The sequence below is a fragment of the Stylophora pistillata genome, chromosome 5 (assembly GCF_964205215.1).
Source record: "Stylophora pistillata chromosome 5, jaStyPist1.2, whole genome shotgun sequence".
In the NCBI taxonomy this organism is placed as follows: Eukaryota; Metazoa; Cnidaria; class Anthozoa; order Scleractinia; family Pocilloporidae; genus Stylophora; species Stylophora pistillata.
Window position 1 is genome coordinate 24,724,760 of NC_142523.1, and position 14,841 is coordinate 24,739,600.

The following is a 14,841-nucleotide window of genomic DNA, read 5'->3' on the forward strand; positions in this document are numbered from 1 at the left end:
GTATCTCCTGAATGACTCTTTATCTAAATAAGCATTCTATTTATAAAGTTATAATTAATTTATATTGTATATAACAGGTTATTAGTTAGTTTTGTATGTATAGTACCAAGTATGTAAATTATGTAATTGTTCACTGAAAAGCCCCAGACGGAGATGTGTTCAATAAAATGTATGTATTGATGTAATTTCGTAAGTACATCATCTTAGACTTTCTCGTAGAAACTATGGGAGGAAATGGCGCACTAGCTGGACAGGGTAACTAACTAACAACTGATTTGTAGACCAGTCAAACAGCGGGTTGACTATATGTAGCCTGCCAAATGATCACCTGGCTGAAAAGCTGAGTAAATGATAGTATGACTTGCTTACTGACTGAAGGGCTGACTGACTTTAAGACTGACTGACTGGCTTACTCACTGACTGATTGATTGACCGACTGGTTGACTGACTGACTGACTGACTGACCGACTGATTGATTGACTGAATGATTGACTGACTGACTGACTGACTGACTGGTTGACTGACTGACTGACTTACTGACTGATTGATTGACTGACTGATTGACTGATTGATTGACTGACTGACTGACTGACTGATTGACTGACTGATTAATTGACTGACTGATTGACCGACTGGTTGACTGACTGACTGACTAATTGACTAATTGACTGACTGACTGACTATGTTACTGACTGACTCACCGACCGACTGAAAACGAGATTTTGTTTGACCGATTCGTTAACTGATTGAATGACTGACTAACTGCTGCCAGACGGAGATTGACTGACCGACCGAACCGAATGAGTGGTTGAATAATGTAACAATTATGTGACTAACTTTATTGCACGCTGGCTTTTTTTTTTCGCTCAACTTCTTTAACGTTCGTTTTATTAAAGAAACGCGGATATAATCGAGACTCCATTAAGACAAGATTTACGAATGAACCCAGTTCAAGCCTCCGAGTGACTGCACCATTCCTCAGCGTGGAAAAATATGACATGTTAAGTTACAGAAATACAGGGAAGCTTACCTTCGAGAAATTATCTTGGAGACCGTCTTTGCCGGAATGGCAGTAAACAGTGTGAAAAATCCAGGAAACTCCCAAACACAAGATTGCGCCGACAAAGAAGCAGCTCAAGACAAGTTTCTCGTGCCAGTCTCCAGGGAATGGATTAGCGACAGTGACGGGTCGGACAAGCATGTACGATGTAATACACACAAACACAATAAAACCAATCAAATGAGTCCAAATATTTATTACCCGTTTCACTGTGAAGTTTAAAGATACTCTTAAAGCAGTATCTAAAACATGACATCGGTGGTCTGTGGAAACTGGATGAAAATTAACTTCCGCAAGGCCAGTCTGGTAGTTCAGAATGGGACAGAAGGTGTTTTTCATTATGATATACCAACTCTGACTCCTGGCGAAATGATTTCTTCCTCTGCAACACCATTCCTAGTCTCTTGTGAATTTTCTTTTGCAGCGTTTCGCTTTCTTTCGTGTCTTTGAGGAGTACCAGTCATGTCTTTTCAACAATATAAGCCTCCTTTGAGCTCGTAAATGAGTACGATCCAACAGAGAAAACCTAATTCTTCCCAGTAGGCAAACATCAAATGAATACCTACAACGCCGGTTTAAGAAATCTAAACAGTACTGACTATAGGTCATCGTATTCACCAGCTTCTCGCGTGCATTTATGCAAAATACGATTCTATGTGCTATTCTTTTACCCAGTAATTCAAACCTGTCCTTAATTATAAAACAATGATTTCTTGAATTAGCTTATCAAACGGAAACGCATGGTTGAAATCACGTTATCTCAACAATGCTAATGATTGAATCCATAGAAATACCATTCAGTGTTGTGATAAAGATTATCCTCAAGCTGTCACTTAATTGACTAAACCATCAACCCGGATATAAAAAATCTCCCTATTATCTTTCCGTGTGTAGTTGAATTACCTTTAGTTAGCTAGCAGTTTGTCGCCTCAGTTCACTGATGCTTGTCTGTACTGCGGTTCAAATTTATAACAATTATATTGCTCCTTACGCTTTCATTTGAGCATTGAAGGATAAAGATATTTTCCGAGCATTTAAGACCTTAAGTTTATGTTGATTTCCTTTCTTGGTTTCATCGCTTCTGACTGTTAACCGACAACAGAAAGATTGCCCGGTCTTACCGGAGTCTTAATCTTTTCAGAACCATAGACAATGTTCAATAAATCATTCAAACGCATTACTAAGCGGTAAGGATATTTTCATTCTTATGGTTTTCAAGGCTTTGAAAACAAAACTTACGCTTCAAATCCGGACAAATCTTTCACGGACTCTAACTTCAGAAAGGTAATAACTTTGAACATATCCTTAGCTTTTATTAGATATCCTTACTTATCGCTTGGCTGTAATAAGAAATTATTAAATTTAAGCTTCCCTTTTGGGTTATTGAGGAAAAATACACAAACAGTGTGGCGATAAAGTTTGGTGTAACTGAACCTGCGTCTCATTACCACAGACTAACCAACCGATTAAAATCCTCCTTATTTTGTGCCTATTTTTTTCCCAACCCGGCAATAAAAATTTGGTGAAAAAGAGAAGAGAAAGCAGTCCACCACTTTCTCGTATTTTGATATTTCCAAAATATTTGTCTTTTAATCTCCTCCAAAAGAAAAGAAAAAAATTAATATTCAATTCAGTACCACCTTACGAAACATTATCAGTTCCCTTTATGGTTTCACAGGAGCTGGTTCCCAAAGCAACATGAAGAGCCACCGTAATTACATCACAGTCTTTCGCAGAAAAATTTGAATATTCCATGTCAAACACTAAAGGCCCACTTTTTCTAGTCAGTTCATTGTATTTCTGCACCATTCAATCGGCGTTCCAGAGATTTCAGTTTGCTTCCTGGTGAAGTGGGATGATTGGTATAATGTTAGAATCGATTCATCAACGAAGTCGAGAATTCAGTTAAAACCAAATAGCCTTATTGGCCTAGCAAACCCAGTGCAGGTTTAGTAAGTCCCTTCAGGTCGGGACAGCATCAAATAACACCCATGCACGTATTGCGGGCGCACAGTAAGCTCGCTCCGCGAGTTGCTGTTGCTGTCAGCTGCATTATAATCGGACTCTTTCCGAGTTCTCAAACTTCACACCTTCTAATTTTGGGATTTATCTGCATGAGAATTGAAAGTCATTTATATCTCAAAGGCTTCACAATTGTAATCAATTTAGAACAGAAGCCTGGTCTCAAGGTATCCCGGCCCGAAAACGACTAAACTTCTTCTCCTGGCTGGACATGAGTAAAATATATTTGAAAGAAAATTTAATTGATCCAAATATCGCCCGGATTATTTCATTTTGACGAGAATATTGTCTTCCAATGCACGAGTTTATATATTTTGCCTGACTTAAGTGTCAACTAATTTCGTTGTGTTAATATTTCTTGCTTTCATATCCAGCTTTGAACTTGACCCTCCCCAGCGTGTATTGAGCTCATGCAGGAGCAGTCATCACCCGAGTTTTGTTTTCGAAAACATTACTTTGACTCCAGGTTTATCTTTCTCTAAATCAAGAGCCAATAATTGGGACAGAGAGCGAATCTGAGGGCGTGGCAGGGATATGTGAGTTTCACTAAAGTTATTTTTAGAGTTACAAGTAAACGAAAGTCTAATTCCTGGGACGTCCGCACATCCTAATTAAAGCGCGCTAGCCCTTGTATTTATGATAGAGAGATTTGGCAAGAGGACGGGGAAGTCATTTCAGAACGGGAGAGCGAGCGGAATAGTCTGGACACGACACCATTCGATTTCCGGTGTTAGCGTTGCCGTTCTCCCAAACAAGTTTAGGACGTCACTTTGCTGGTTTTTCCGTCGCGATCAGAACGTCTCAGATTTCCGACAATTGTGCACTTGTAAATCGATCCAAACGAGATAATACTGTTTGGAAGTATTTCAATACTCATGTTCAGGATAATTGGGTCCCTTTCTTTGTTTTAATCGGTGTATTTTTGAAAACTTGTCGCCTCAATATGCTGGTTCCGGAAAGGAAATTGGAACACAATCGTTGGCAAGCGATCCAAGATTTCAGGACTCATTTTGTTTTTGAATGAGCAAGGCTTTAGACAATGAAAGGGCTTTTCTTTAATACATATCTTTAATAAGACTATGTGAAAACTCTACGAATGGAATATATGCTGTTGAATTTTATCGTAAATCGATTCATCAATAACCATGCTGCATGTTGAGGTTTGGAGCAGTCAATAAAATTAACAATCACGAATCTTACATACCGTAAAATTTTGAAATGATATAGCTTTACATGTATGCAGAAATAGCTATATGTAAATAGCTATATATGTATGCAGATATAGCTTTACATGTATGCAGAAATTCAGCCCCTTAAGTTTCTCATACAGTTTTATCCAATAACTAACTTGTTAATTTTTAACCCTATACACTTCAACAGTATCCAGATTCTAGATAATTGCGACTTTATCTCCGAAAAAGAGGTGACAGTAAGCATTATTATAGCCTTTGAGCTATAATGAGGTTGTTGTTTGGTCTCGTCACGCAATGTTGGAGAGAAAGCGTTGCGTGACGAGTTCAAAATGAGGCTGTGGAGGGGACTGCAGGAAGAGTGGTACCAATGCAGTCTATTTTTGCCATCAATTATTCAGACAGCAGCACCAGTTACTAAGTGTTCAATTTCAACCCACATATCCAAACAAATAACTCCTGCATGCATAGCATGCCTATGTTTTAACCTACAGCAGAATCAGTACAGGACAATAATAATTAGTGCCCCCCTTGACTATTAGCACCCATCCTCCAATAAATTCCCCCTCTTTTACCCAACAGTTTAAATATAAGCCCTTATGCACTTTTTGAGGAAGTACAGTATTCAATTTTATAATTTCTCCTTTAGTTTCAACAAATAATACAGTAGTTAATAATGATTTCCATAGAAAAATCTGACAGGGTCCTTTTATTAAAAGCTGGTAAAGGGGGGGGATGGGGTGGGGGTGTACATCAGTATACATATTCTCCATACAGTTTTCTATGTATTTCTTAAGGTGCTGAAAAGGAGAATTTGTTTAACAATCAAGAGCTTGTTTAGTTGGTGATCATTTCCTTTATTCTCCTAACCTTAATGTTTGATTCAGGGGTGATATTGTAAGGAGAAATTAGATGCCGGTCACTCTTAGGGAGTCAAACAGTTCACCAGAGTCTTTGTTCTATTTTCCAGTTGCACATTTACTTCATCATGTCCATGCTTTTCTGTCATGTTATTCTGTTCACTCCCCTGTGTATTGTGGTGTTCTTTTCTCTTTGAATGCTTTAAGACCCTCAAGTCTGTCTTTGGTAGGTATAACCTGATGGAAGAAAATTCACAACTTTTGACTCATGAAAACATTGTTTTACATAATTTCAATTTAAATACGAAAACATTGTTTTGTTTGACAATAACAGTACAGACCACCCAAACCACTGTGTTTCTCACCACAATATCAATGTCAAATAAAACGAGTCTTGCAGTGCATGGCATGTTGGAATATGACACATTGACATGAGTAGCATTGTGTGTACTCTCTTATCAACAATGGCAAATTAGCCACTTAGATTGCGACATTACTGCAGTAAAAAAATATTTGCACCCATACCTGAGCATAACAACCTTCTTCAAATGACATGGCTGACGTGAAGTCAGCCTGCAGAAAGAAAGAAGACACAAATCACATATTCTGGGAGCAAAACCATTTCATTATAACAAAACCTTGCTGTATTGAATGCATTCCATGGTTTAACATTAGCGTGCATATTTTCCATACTGTTCTCTACACATTTCTTATTCTACCATCAAAGATGATTTGTTTAACAGTCAAGAGCTCCTCTAATTTGTGATCAATTCTTTTATTCTCGTGACCTTGGTATTTGATTCAGCACTAATATTGTAACGGGAAAACAGCTTCAAGTCACTGTTAACTGAATGATTAAGGGGTTCAACTTAATTACCTTGCAAAGGGTGTCATGATGATACTAAAAATGCTGGTTACTTTGAATAGATTTTATTTTTCCTTTTTTGTTGTTTACTTGTCAGACTTGTCTAGTATGTATTTAGAAACCTCAGATGTGATCATGAGATTTGAGAATTAAAAAAAATGAAAGAAGAGAATCAAATAAGGGAAACCATACAACTACTCATTGATCATTAGTTGTGACCTTTTTAACCCTAACATGATCAGTCCACATATTCTCCATACTGTCCACTATACATTACCTAAGGTGCTGACCAGGAGAATTTGGTTAACAATCAAGAACTTATTTAGTTTGTGATCATTTCCTTCATTCTCACGACCAGGACCTTAACCCGTCGTTAACGTTAACTGCCACTCAATGAGAAATCCTGTGCCAACACAAACTGATATAACATTTTTCCAGAATTCTAGCTTGTTTCCAGTTTCAGTGGCCAGTTCAATCTACCTCTCCAGTACCAAAGATTTGATGGTTACTCTCTAACTTTTGACGTGTTGAGAATGTCATTGAGTAGGTCCAGCAAGCAGTGAAGAGGTTAATGTGTGATTCAGTGGTGATATTTAAAGGAGAAATTAGTCACTAGTCACTCTTGCAGATCAAAAGGTTAAAAAAAAAAGGACTTACCTGGATTCCCTTGTTAATTGCTAGTTTGGCCATCTTCACAGCAACAGGTCCTCGGGGAAGAATTTCTTCAGCTAAAACAAGTGCTCTTTGATATGCTGCATCACCAGTTTCAGTTTGTTCAGCAACATAATCAGCCAAACCTATTTCTTCGGCTTCTGTACCATTGATCATTTTGCCTGTAAAAATCATTTCCTTGGCTTTTGAGATACCTAATAGCCTTGGTAGACGTTGAGTACCTCCTAATAAAAACAGAAACTGACAGGCTGTCAGACCATTTTGCACCAACTTTGTGAAGTGTGATCAAAGATGATAAGTGTTTGGACTAATTCTAACATCAATTAGTGTCTGACGTAAAAAAAAGTTACTCATTACTTTCCAGAATGCTGAAAATCCTGTCTTAGAGAGTTTCAAATTTCAAATCTTTCAGGGGGAGCATGCCCACAGAACCCCTCTCCTTGAGGGACCTGTTGCTTTGCAACCATCACGCTTGCAATACAATCATACAGGCTGCCTACTCAGTTCATATCATACATTTATTACACCTTCTAATGAGAACCCTGTAAAAGCTCTGTGATATCATTCATCTCAGATGTCAAGGCTGAAATACCAATAGCTGACTTGCACACAAGACTTAATGAATGATGCACTCTATATGAATTGGAAAAAAGGGATTTAAACCCTCTAACTCCCAGATGTGATCATCGTGTAACTTCTTCCCATGAGTTCAATATGCTATCATCTTGCACTAGGTTATGAGAAAAGACAGGCTTATCAGCCAGAGGGTGGGATCATGATCTAACACTCCCCTCTGATTTCCAAGGAAATGTAGTGTGGTTAGAAGAGAGAATTGCTAATTTGATCTTGGGAGTCAAAGCGTCAACCTTTAACTCCCACGAGTGACCAAGAGAGAATTTCTCCTCATTTCTCCATCAATAAAGAGTCAAACAGAAAAGTGATGAGAATAAATAAAAATATTCATTGGTGGATTACCAGTAAGTTGATGCAACACCAAATTCTCACAATTATAACATCAATTGAATTGTAGGAAAGGGCCTCTTCTGAATTGTCATTGCCTATTGTTGTGAAGAGTAGCCTACCAAATGCTTACGAGGGGGGATGGCGGTGAGGCAGCTTGTGATAGCCTAAGGGAAGAGGAGTTAGGTTGTTTGTGATGGCCTTCCATTCCATCCAGAGACAATGAAATTCCCAGCTGCCATGGATAAGTAGCAGTAAAACAAGCAAAGTTAATCTTATGAAAACTCTACCTGCCCCAGGAATTATAGCCAAACGAGTTTCTGTCAGCCCTACTTTAGTGTTACTTGCAGCAATCCTTAAGTCACATGACAGGGCCATTTCAAGCCCACCACCTAGGGCGTGGCCATCTAAAGCAGCAATCGTAAGCATTGGTAGGTTGTGTAGTTCCATTATTGCTGCCCGAGCCATGAATACAAATGGTCCAACCTCATGCGCTGCCATTTTGGCTCTCTCTTTGAGATCAGCTCCTGCACAAAAAATACCTGGGAGTGACAAAAGACAGGAAAACTTGAGTAATACCAACTGTAATAAGGGTTCTACTACAAAAAAAAAAAACAAGCATGAAATTTTTTTAGGTCTAGAATTCTACTAGTTGACAAAGCACTGGTCTACTTGTGTTCTTATCCAACACTGTCTTTCTCCAATCACGGGGATAAATAGTGCTCACAAATTAATTGCAAGGAAAACTTGACAAACTGCTGGAGTTGCCAGGGATGACCTGGCATCTCTTTTGGAAGATACCATGTTAGCCTACCTGCAGCTGCCTTCTATCTAAGTATGCAACAATCACCAGGAACTCCTTCCAGGAAGTCCTTTCTAAATCCCACAGGGATCAACGAACGCTTTTCATTCCACTAATTTATTCGTGTTTTTCTTGTTGCCATGTTCCCACCAATAACACAGCTCCATTTTCTGCCTTAAAAAGCACTCACAACCCACAATTCCTCTGTTCGCTCCAACGAAGGGCTAACGCTCAAAACGTCAGCTTTTGTAATTGTTATGGTGGCCAATTTACCATTTCAACTTTGTTGATATATCCAAATCCTTTCCAATGTTTGGAGGGGAAGAGGCTGCTGTTTACAGCTAGGCTACTTCTCCTCAACTCAGAGAACCACCTGGGCTCCCAAGACTATTTTATTTATGTTCCACTTCTACTACTGATACTTGGCCTGAGGTATCACTTTTGAAATTTTTACCTTGCGCATCACTTTTGATGATAACAGTTCTTACATTCTTGCCAAACTTCACACGGGCAAGGGCATCTGTAAACTAAATAACAAGAAGCTAACTTCTTGAATGCTTCTCTGCAAGAATCTTATTGTCAAAATCAAGTTAACAGCTATAAATAAGGTACTTGGTGTACCCCCCTGGTGAAGAGCTAATCTTTGACGAAATTATTTTCACTCAATCATGTCTGACTCCATTCAGATTTGTGCATACTTTTGAGAAAGTTGTAACACATTAAACATGATCAAAGCAATAAGGGATTTTCCTGTGTTTCATGGAGAATTTGCTAAAGTTGCATAAACCCAGGATTCTGTAAAGGGCTGGCATATAAATGTCTCCAATTCACCTGTACCCCCTTTGTTGCTGTTCAGATGAAGCTATCTTAAAGTAAGGGAAGGGTGTCTTATTGCCACTTTAAATTATTCTAAAAGAAAGAAATAGCTGGAGGTGATAAGTGCAACAGAGGGATTCACAAGGGGTGATCCTAGAGCACCCATTAGGACTGGGGCAGGCAAGAAGTATAAAGCTGCAAAAGTCGATGACCCCTGGAAATTGGCAAAAGTAGGGTGGAAATTGACCCCCTTACTGATATGCACAACAAAATGAAAGGGGTCTCACCAGTCTTAAGAAATTCTGGGTCATGGGATTTTTTGCTTCTGGTCTGTTCATCACAAACAAGGCAATTCCTGTGAGAATACAATTTACCATCATTCTGGAAATATTTCAGTTCAATTGATCATAGAACCAGGCAAGATTTCTGCACAAACCCCTGCAGACAGTTCTTGGATAAATAAAACAATAGATTGCCTTTAGGACTACAGCTTTCCATTAGAATATTAAATGATTATTGTAAAGTGTTGTTTTGTTTAACTCAACCATTTATTTAGGACCAAAGTAATACATATATCAAAACGGCGGGAAAAATACTGCACGTGACAATTCATGTTATGTAAACAACGCGTGACCAGAAATTGTCCCATTATGTAATCGCACAGTCAGATACTGTTACATCCCCCTCTCTTTAACAAAACAACCTATAACGATTATGTATAATGATATTAATAACTGATGATCATGTTCATGCCTATTGCCAATGTTCATGTCATAATGTTGAAAATGTTCAGGTATCTAAACATCTAGTCTGTTAGGGGGCTTTGAGGTACGTCCAGATCTTGTCGTATAGGTTTGGCCGTCCTGAGGTGGCGTAGTTGAGCTGTCTTGCGATGCTGCTTTCTCAGGATCAGATGATGGTGGGTCTTTCATACTGTTGTCCTTTACCTCGGGTCTGGGCTTCAGCTGTGATCGAGTGCGACGGTAGATGCCTTCGGTTCGATCGTTCTTAACAATGTAGGATCTTGGTTCTTTCGCAGGCCTGACGACTGTTCCTTGTTCCCATCTCTTGGTGTGGTGGTCATAGATGTTGATGGGCTGAGCTGGTCGGAATGGTTGTAATGTCGGTCCAGCAGCTTTGTCGTAGTAGAATGCTTGTAACTTTTGTCGCTGATACAGCTCTTCCTTAGTCTTACTGGTGCTGTCGCTGACACTTACACGCTTGGGCATTGGTAGAGTTGTCCTTAGCTTGCGGTTGTTTAGTAGTTCAGCTGGTGATTTTAGGTTGCTGCTGATAGGCGTTGTACGGTATGATAACAATCCAAGATAAGGATCTTCTCCTTCGTTGTCACATTTCTTGAGGATATTCTCTACTGTCTGAACCATGCGTTCCGCACAGCCGTTGGATTGAGGGTACATTGGTGAACTGGTGACATGTTCTACTCCATAGGTTTCCATGAAGTCGCAGAATTCCTGTGATGCGTACTGAGGGCCATTGTCTGTAGTAAGACATTCGGGTATCCCATGTTCGGCGAAAATGCTTTTCAGGTGGTTGATGATAGCACGGGACGTAGTGTTGGTAAGCTTCCTGACAATTGGAAACTTGCTGTACTTGTCGGATATCAGGAGGTACTGGTTTCCTCTGAATTCGAATAAGTCTGAGCTGAGCATCTGCCATGGGTAGGAGGGTGGTTCAGGCTGTAGAATTGGTTGTTTCTGTTGCTTCCTTTGGTATGCTTGGCAAGTTGCACAGTCTTGGACTGAGTTGGTGACATCTCTGGTGATGCCTGGCCAAAATACTGCTGATCTGGCTCGCAAAAGGCACTTTTCCTGTCCGAGATGTCCTTGGTGGATGGTGTTGAGAGTATCATGCCTGAGTGTGGTAGGCATAACTATCCGCTCTTGCTTCAGGATGAGGCCGTCCTCAATGGTGAGTTCCTCGCGGAAGTTCCAGTAGTCATGGAGTACTTGAGGGCATTTCTCTCTGGTTGCGGGCCATCCTTCATGTATTACGTTGCGGAGTTTGCTTAACGTTGGGTCGCTGGCTATTTCGTTGCGAATCTGTTGAAGCTTTATCGGTGACGCTGGAAGGTTCTTTGTGATCTGGTGGATGTCCAGCTGTGGGAATTCGTCGTTGAGCGGGGCTGGTTGTGGTGATACCCTCGAGAGGGCATCGGCAATTGGTACTTCAGCTCCTTTGACATATTTTATGGTAACGTCATACTTCAGTGCCCGTAGTACAAACCTCTGTAATCTTGCAGGGCAGTTGCTGAGTTTCTTCTTGAAGATTGCTTCAAGTGGCTTGTGGTCTGTGTGAATTGTGCAGGATTTTCCGTAGATGAAGTAGTGGAACCTTTCAAGTCCCCAAACAACGCCGAGTGCTTCGCGTTCAATGTTGCTGTATTGCTGTTCAGTTTCGGTGAGGGCTTTAGAAGCATAGCATACAGGCTTTCCGTCTTGTAGTAACACAGCGCCTAATCCCTTCAGTGAAGCGTCAGTTTCGATGACGGTTTCTGCGTTCGGGTCGAAGTAACTAAGTACGCCGAGTGACGAGACTTCTTTCTTAACTTCGGTGAAGGCTTGGTCGTGTTCAGGTCCCCAGGAGTAGACCGTGTCTTTCTTTGTCAGATCTCTCAGAGGTGCTGATAGGGTGGCTAGGCGTCCAGAGTATCTTGTCAGATAATTGGTTAGACCGAGGAAGCTCTGTAAGCTTTTGACGTCCTCGGGGGGCTTCATGTTGAGGATCGCAGACACCTTCTTGTTGTCGGGCTTGATGCCTTGTGGCGACCAGGTGTGGCCAAAGAAGCTAACTTCCTTGCACTTTAGTTGTAGTTTCTCTTTGTTGAACTTAACACCTTTTACTCGTGCTCGCTCCATTAACTTCCTGACGTTCTCATCATGTTCTTCTTCTGTCCTTCCGTATACGAAGTTGTCATCAGCAATACCTGTGACTCCTGTAAGTCCTTCAAGGGATGAGTCGAGTTCCCTTTGGAAAATGTCTTGTGAGACATTTAGTCCAAATGGCATCCGAGTGAACCTGTATCGTCCGAATGGCGTGTTAAAGGTGGTGAGCAGGGAGCTTTCTTTGTCGAGCGGTACGTGCCAGTACCCTTTTGTCGCATCGATGACACTGAAATATTTTGCATTGTGTAGCTCAGTAATCACGTCGTCGACTGTTCTCATGTGGTAGTGCTCTCGCTTTATACATTTATTAAGGTCTCGTGGGTCAAGACACACTCTCAGCTTGGTTATCTCTCCGTTGTCGTTGACGGTTTCGCTAAGTACTACGCTGTTAACCCAGTCAGCGGGTTCGTTAACTGGTACGATGACTCCGAGTTCCTCCATGTTGTCGAGTTCAGCTTTGAACATTTTACGCAAGTGTACAGGAACTGCTCTAGGTGGGTGCACAACTGGCTCTGCTCCAGGGTCTAAAGTGATGTGGTATGGCGTCATTTTGAAGGTACCTATGCCTTCAAAACAGTCCTTATATTCTTGTACAAGTTTATCCTTCGTAAGAGGACGTTTGTCGTGAGGTTTAGTAGCTGGAGTTGTACGTTTACTATCTGCTTGAATGCTACAATTGATCGTAACAAGTCCTAGTTCCTCACACGTCTTTAATCCTAGCATGGCCGGTCCTTGCACATTGGTTACTGTGAAGGGTACCTCCTTTATCTTGCCTTTGTAGTGGATAAACAGCTGACAGGTACCCATGCATTCAATCCTCTGGCCTCCATAGGCTGTGAGAATCTGGGGTGGTCCAAGTGCTTTATCACTGGGAGAGGCGATAATCTTGTCAAACTTTGTTTTAGATATCACGTTAGTTTCAGCGCCTGTATCTATTTTACATGCTATCGGGGTAATTTTCTTGTGGTAGGGTTTGGCGGTGACGTCGACTGTGATTTCAACTTTTCTGCGGTTGTCGTTGTTGTTTACGTTGTCAATTTCAAGTGATCCTAGAAACATATCATCATTCTTCGATTCGGAGCTGTTTTCTTGTTTGCTAGCTGTATGGTTCTGTATTCCGTGTACTTGATTTCTTTTCTGGCAAACCTTACTGAAATGACCGCGTTTATGGCAATAGTGGCACTCAGCACCACTGGCAGGGCACTTTTTGTCGCTTGTGTGTGGCTCGCTGCCGCATCGATTGCAAAGTTTGTCGTGTCTTTGTTTACGGTTGGCTTTGCTGTCTCTTTGACTTCTCTGCCTAGTCTTAGCATTCCCTCTGGGTCGGTGTAGTGAGTTGACCTGCATGTCTGTTTCGTTTGACATCGCTTGTAGTTGTAGCTTCGTAGCTTCATGAGTACGAGCGATTTCTCCGGCTTTCTTGAGCGTGAGATCATTTCCTTCGGCGATATATTTCTTTCGCACGTTGTCAGAATCAGCGCCGAATACGAGGGCGTCTCGCAGCAATTCGTCGTGGAGTTCGGACGAGTAGCCACTGTTTTGGATAAGCAGCTTAGCCTCTGTCAAGAAATCATCGAGGGGTCTCCCGTTTTGTCTCAGGTTTCGAAGATAAAAGCGGTTAAGGATGTGATTTGACTGTGGTTTTACGTGTTCCTCGAATCGCTTCCAATATTCATCGAGCTTGTTTGCGGCTTCTTGGCTTAAATTCCATGTGTTGAATAGGTCGAGACCATAATCTCCGGTCCAAAGCAGTACGTATCTACATCTTTGTTCGGTTGAACGGGCTTTAAGTGGGCCGTCAAATAACAACTCGCATTTCTGTCGAAAGCGCTGTAGTCGCTGTGGCAAGTCGGGTCCGGGAGTCCAGTCTATTTTCGGCGTTTCGAAACCAACTAGGTCGCTCATTTCTTGTCCTTAGATGCTAGTCTTGAGTTTATCTTCGATTCTTGTGGGGTTTTCGACCTTTTAGTCTCAAATCCCGCTCCTGACAACCATGTAAAGTGTTGTTTTGTTTAACTCAACCATTTATTTAGGACCAAAGTAATACATATATCAAAACGGCGGGAAAAATACTGCACGTGACAATTCATGTTATGTAAACAACGCGTGACCAGAAATTGTCCCATTATGTAATCGCACAGTCAGATACTGTTACAATTATTACCTGAGGTGTAGGTAAATATCCACTAATTTCACCAACACTTAGGTGAATAACTTTTTTTTAGTATATCCCATTCAGAAACTGAATTCTCAGTTTTGATCGCGTACCAAATATCGCAATTTGTACTCACCACAAACTTTCAGAATCATTAGCTTTATAAATAGCCGCTCGACCCTTGTACCGACCAGTCGATAACTGTTGTCCCTTCTTTAAGCTTCACGGCGCTGACAACTTGCGCTGAAACCTTGCTGGCGTTGACAACTTGCTTGCTTACTTGCGCTGACAACTTGCAACTTCATGGCGCTTAACAACACTCGCGCTATTCTCGTTTTCCCATTGATCAACGGTAAAACCCATCTTTAGAGATGTCGTATTTGCAAAACAGTCGAGAAAAGAAATAACTTACGCACGAGCGATCAACCGATGTAAAGTACATTTAAAGATGAGCGCCAAATGAAGGTTTCTTTGTCTACAACCCACGGGCATGATCACGTGGATATTTTGAGAATTGCTATTGGCTTGTAAAGAGA

General features: G+C 40.9%; 1 protein-coding gene across 3 annotated transcripts; it reads right to left on the minus strand.

Moving 5' to 3' along the window:
- Nucleotides 1–4,877: 4,877 nt before the first annotated feature.
- LOC148730973 (methylglutaconyl-CoA hydratase, mitochondrial-like) lies at nucleotides 4,878–14,781 on the minus strand. Of its 3 annotated transcripts, XM_088759725.1 has the most exons (7): nucleotides 14,442–14,762; nucleotides 9,535–9,602; nucleotides 8,886–8,958; nucleotides 7,920–8,171; nucleotides 6,655–6,893; nucleotides 5,658–5,705; nucleotides 4,878–5,369 (listed from the first exon to the last, which is right to left on the minus strand). In XM_088759725.1, the coding sequence occupies exons 1-7, from the start codon at nucleotides 14,458–14,460 to the stop codon at nucleotides 5,292–5,294; spliced, it is 777 nt and encodes a 258-aa protein (XP_088615851.1). In that variant the 5' UTR covers nucleotides 14,461–14,762; the 3' UTR covers nucleotides 4,878–5,291. The 3 variants fall into 3 exon arrangements, with proteins under 3 accessions (XP_088615851.1, XP_088615852.1, XP_088615853.1); XM_088759726.1 differs by lacking the exon at nucleotides 5,658–5,705 and having other exon boundaries at nucleotides 14,442–14,781; XM_088759727.1 differs by lacking the exons at nucleotides 8,886–8,958; nucleotides 9,535–9,602 and having other exon boundaries at nucleotides 14,442–14,758.
- Between the last annotated feature and the right edge of the window lie 60 nt (nucleotides 14,782–14,841).

Coding starts and splice junctions, on each gene's coding strand:
- LOC148730973 (XM_088759725.1), bottom strand. Junction 8,959..9,534: donor CCCAGAATTTCTTAAGACTG/GTGAGACCCCTT, acceptor CTTGTTATTTAG/TTTACAGATGCCCTTGCCCG. Junction 8,172..8,885: donor CATCAAAAGTGATGCGCAAG/GTAAAAATTTCA, acceptor TGTCACTCCCAG/GTATTTTTTGTGCAGGAGCT.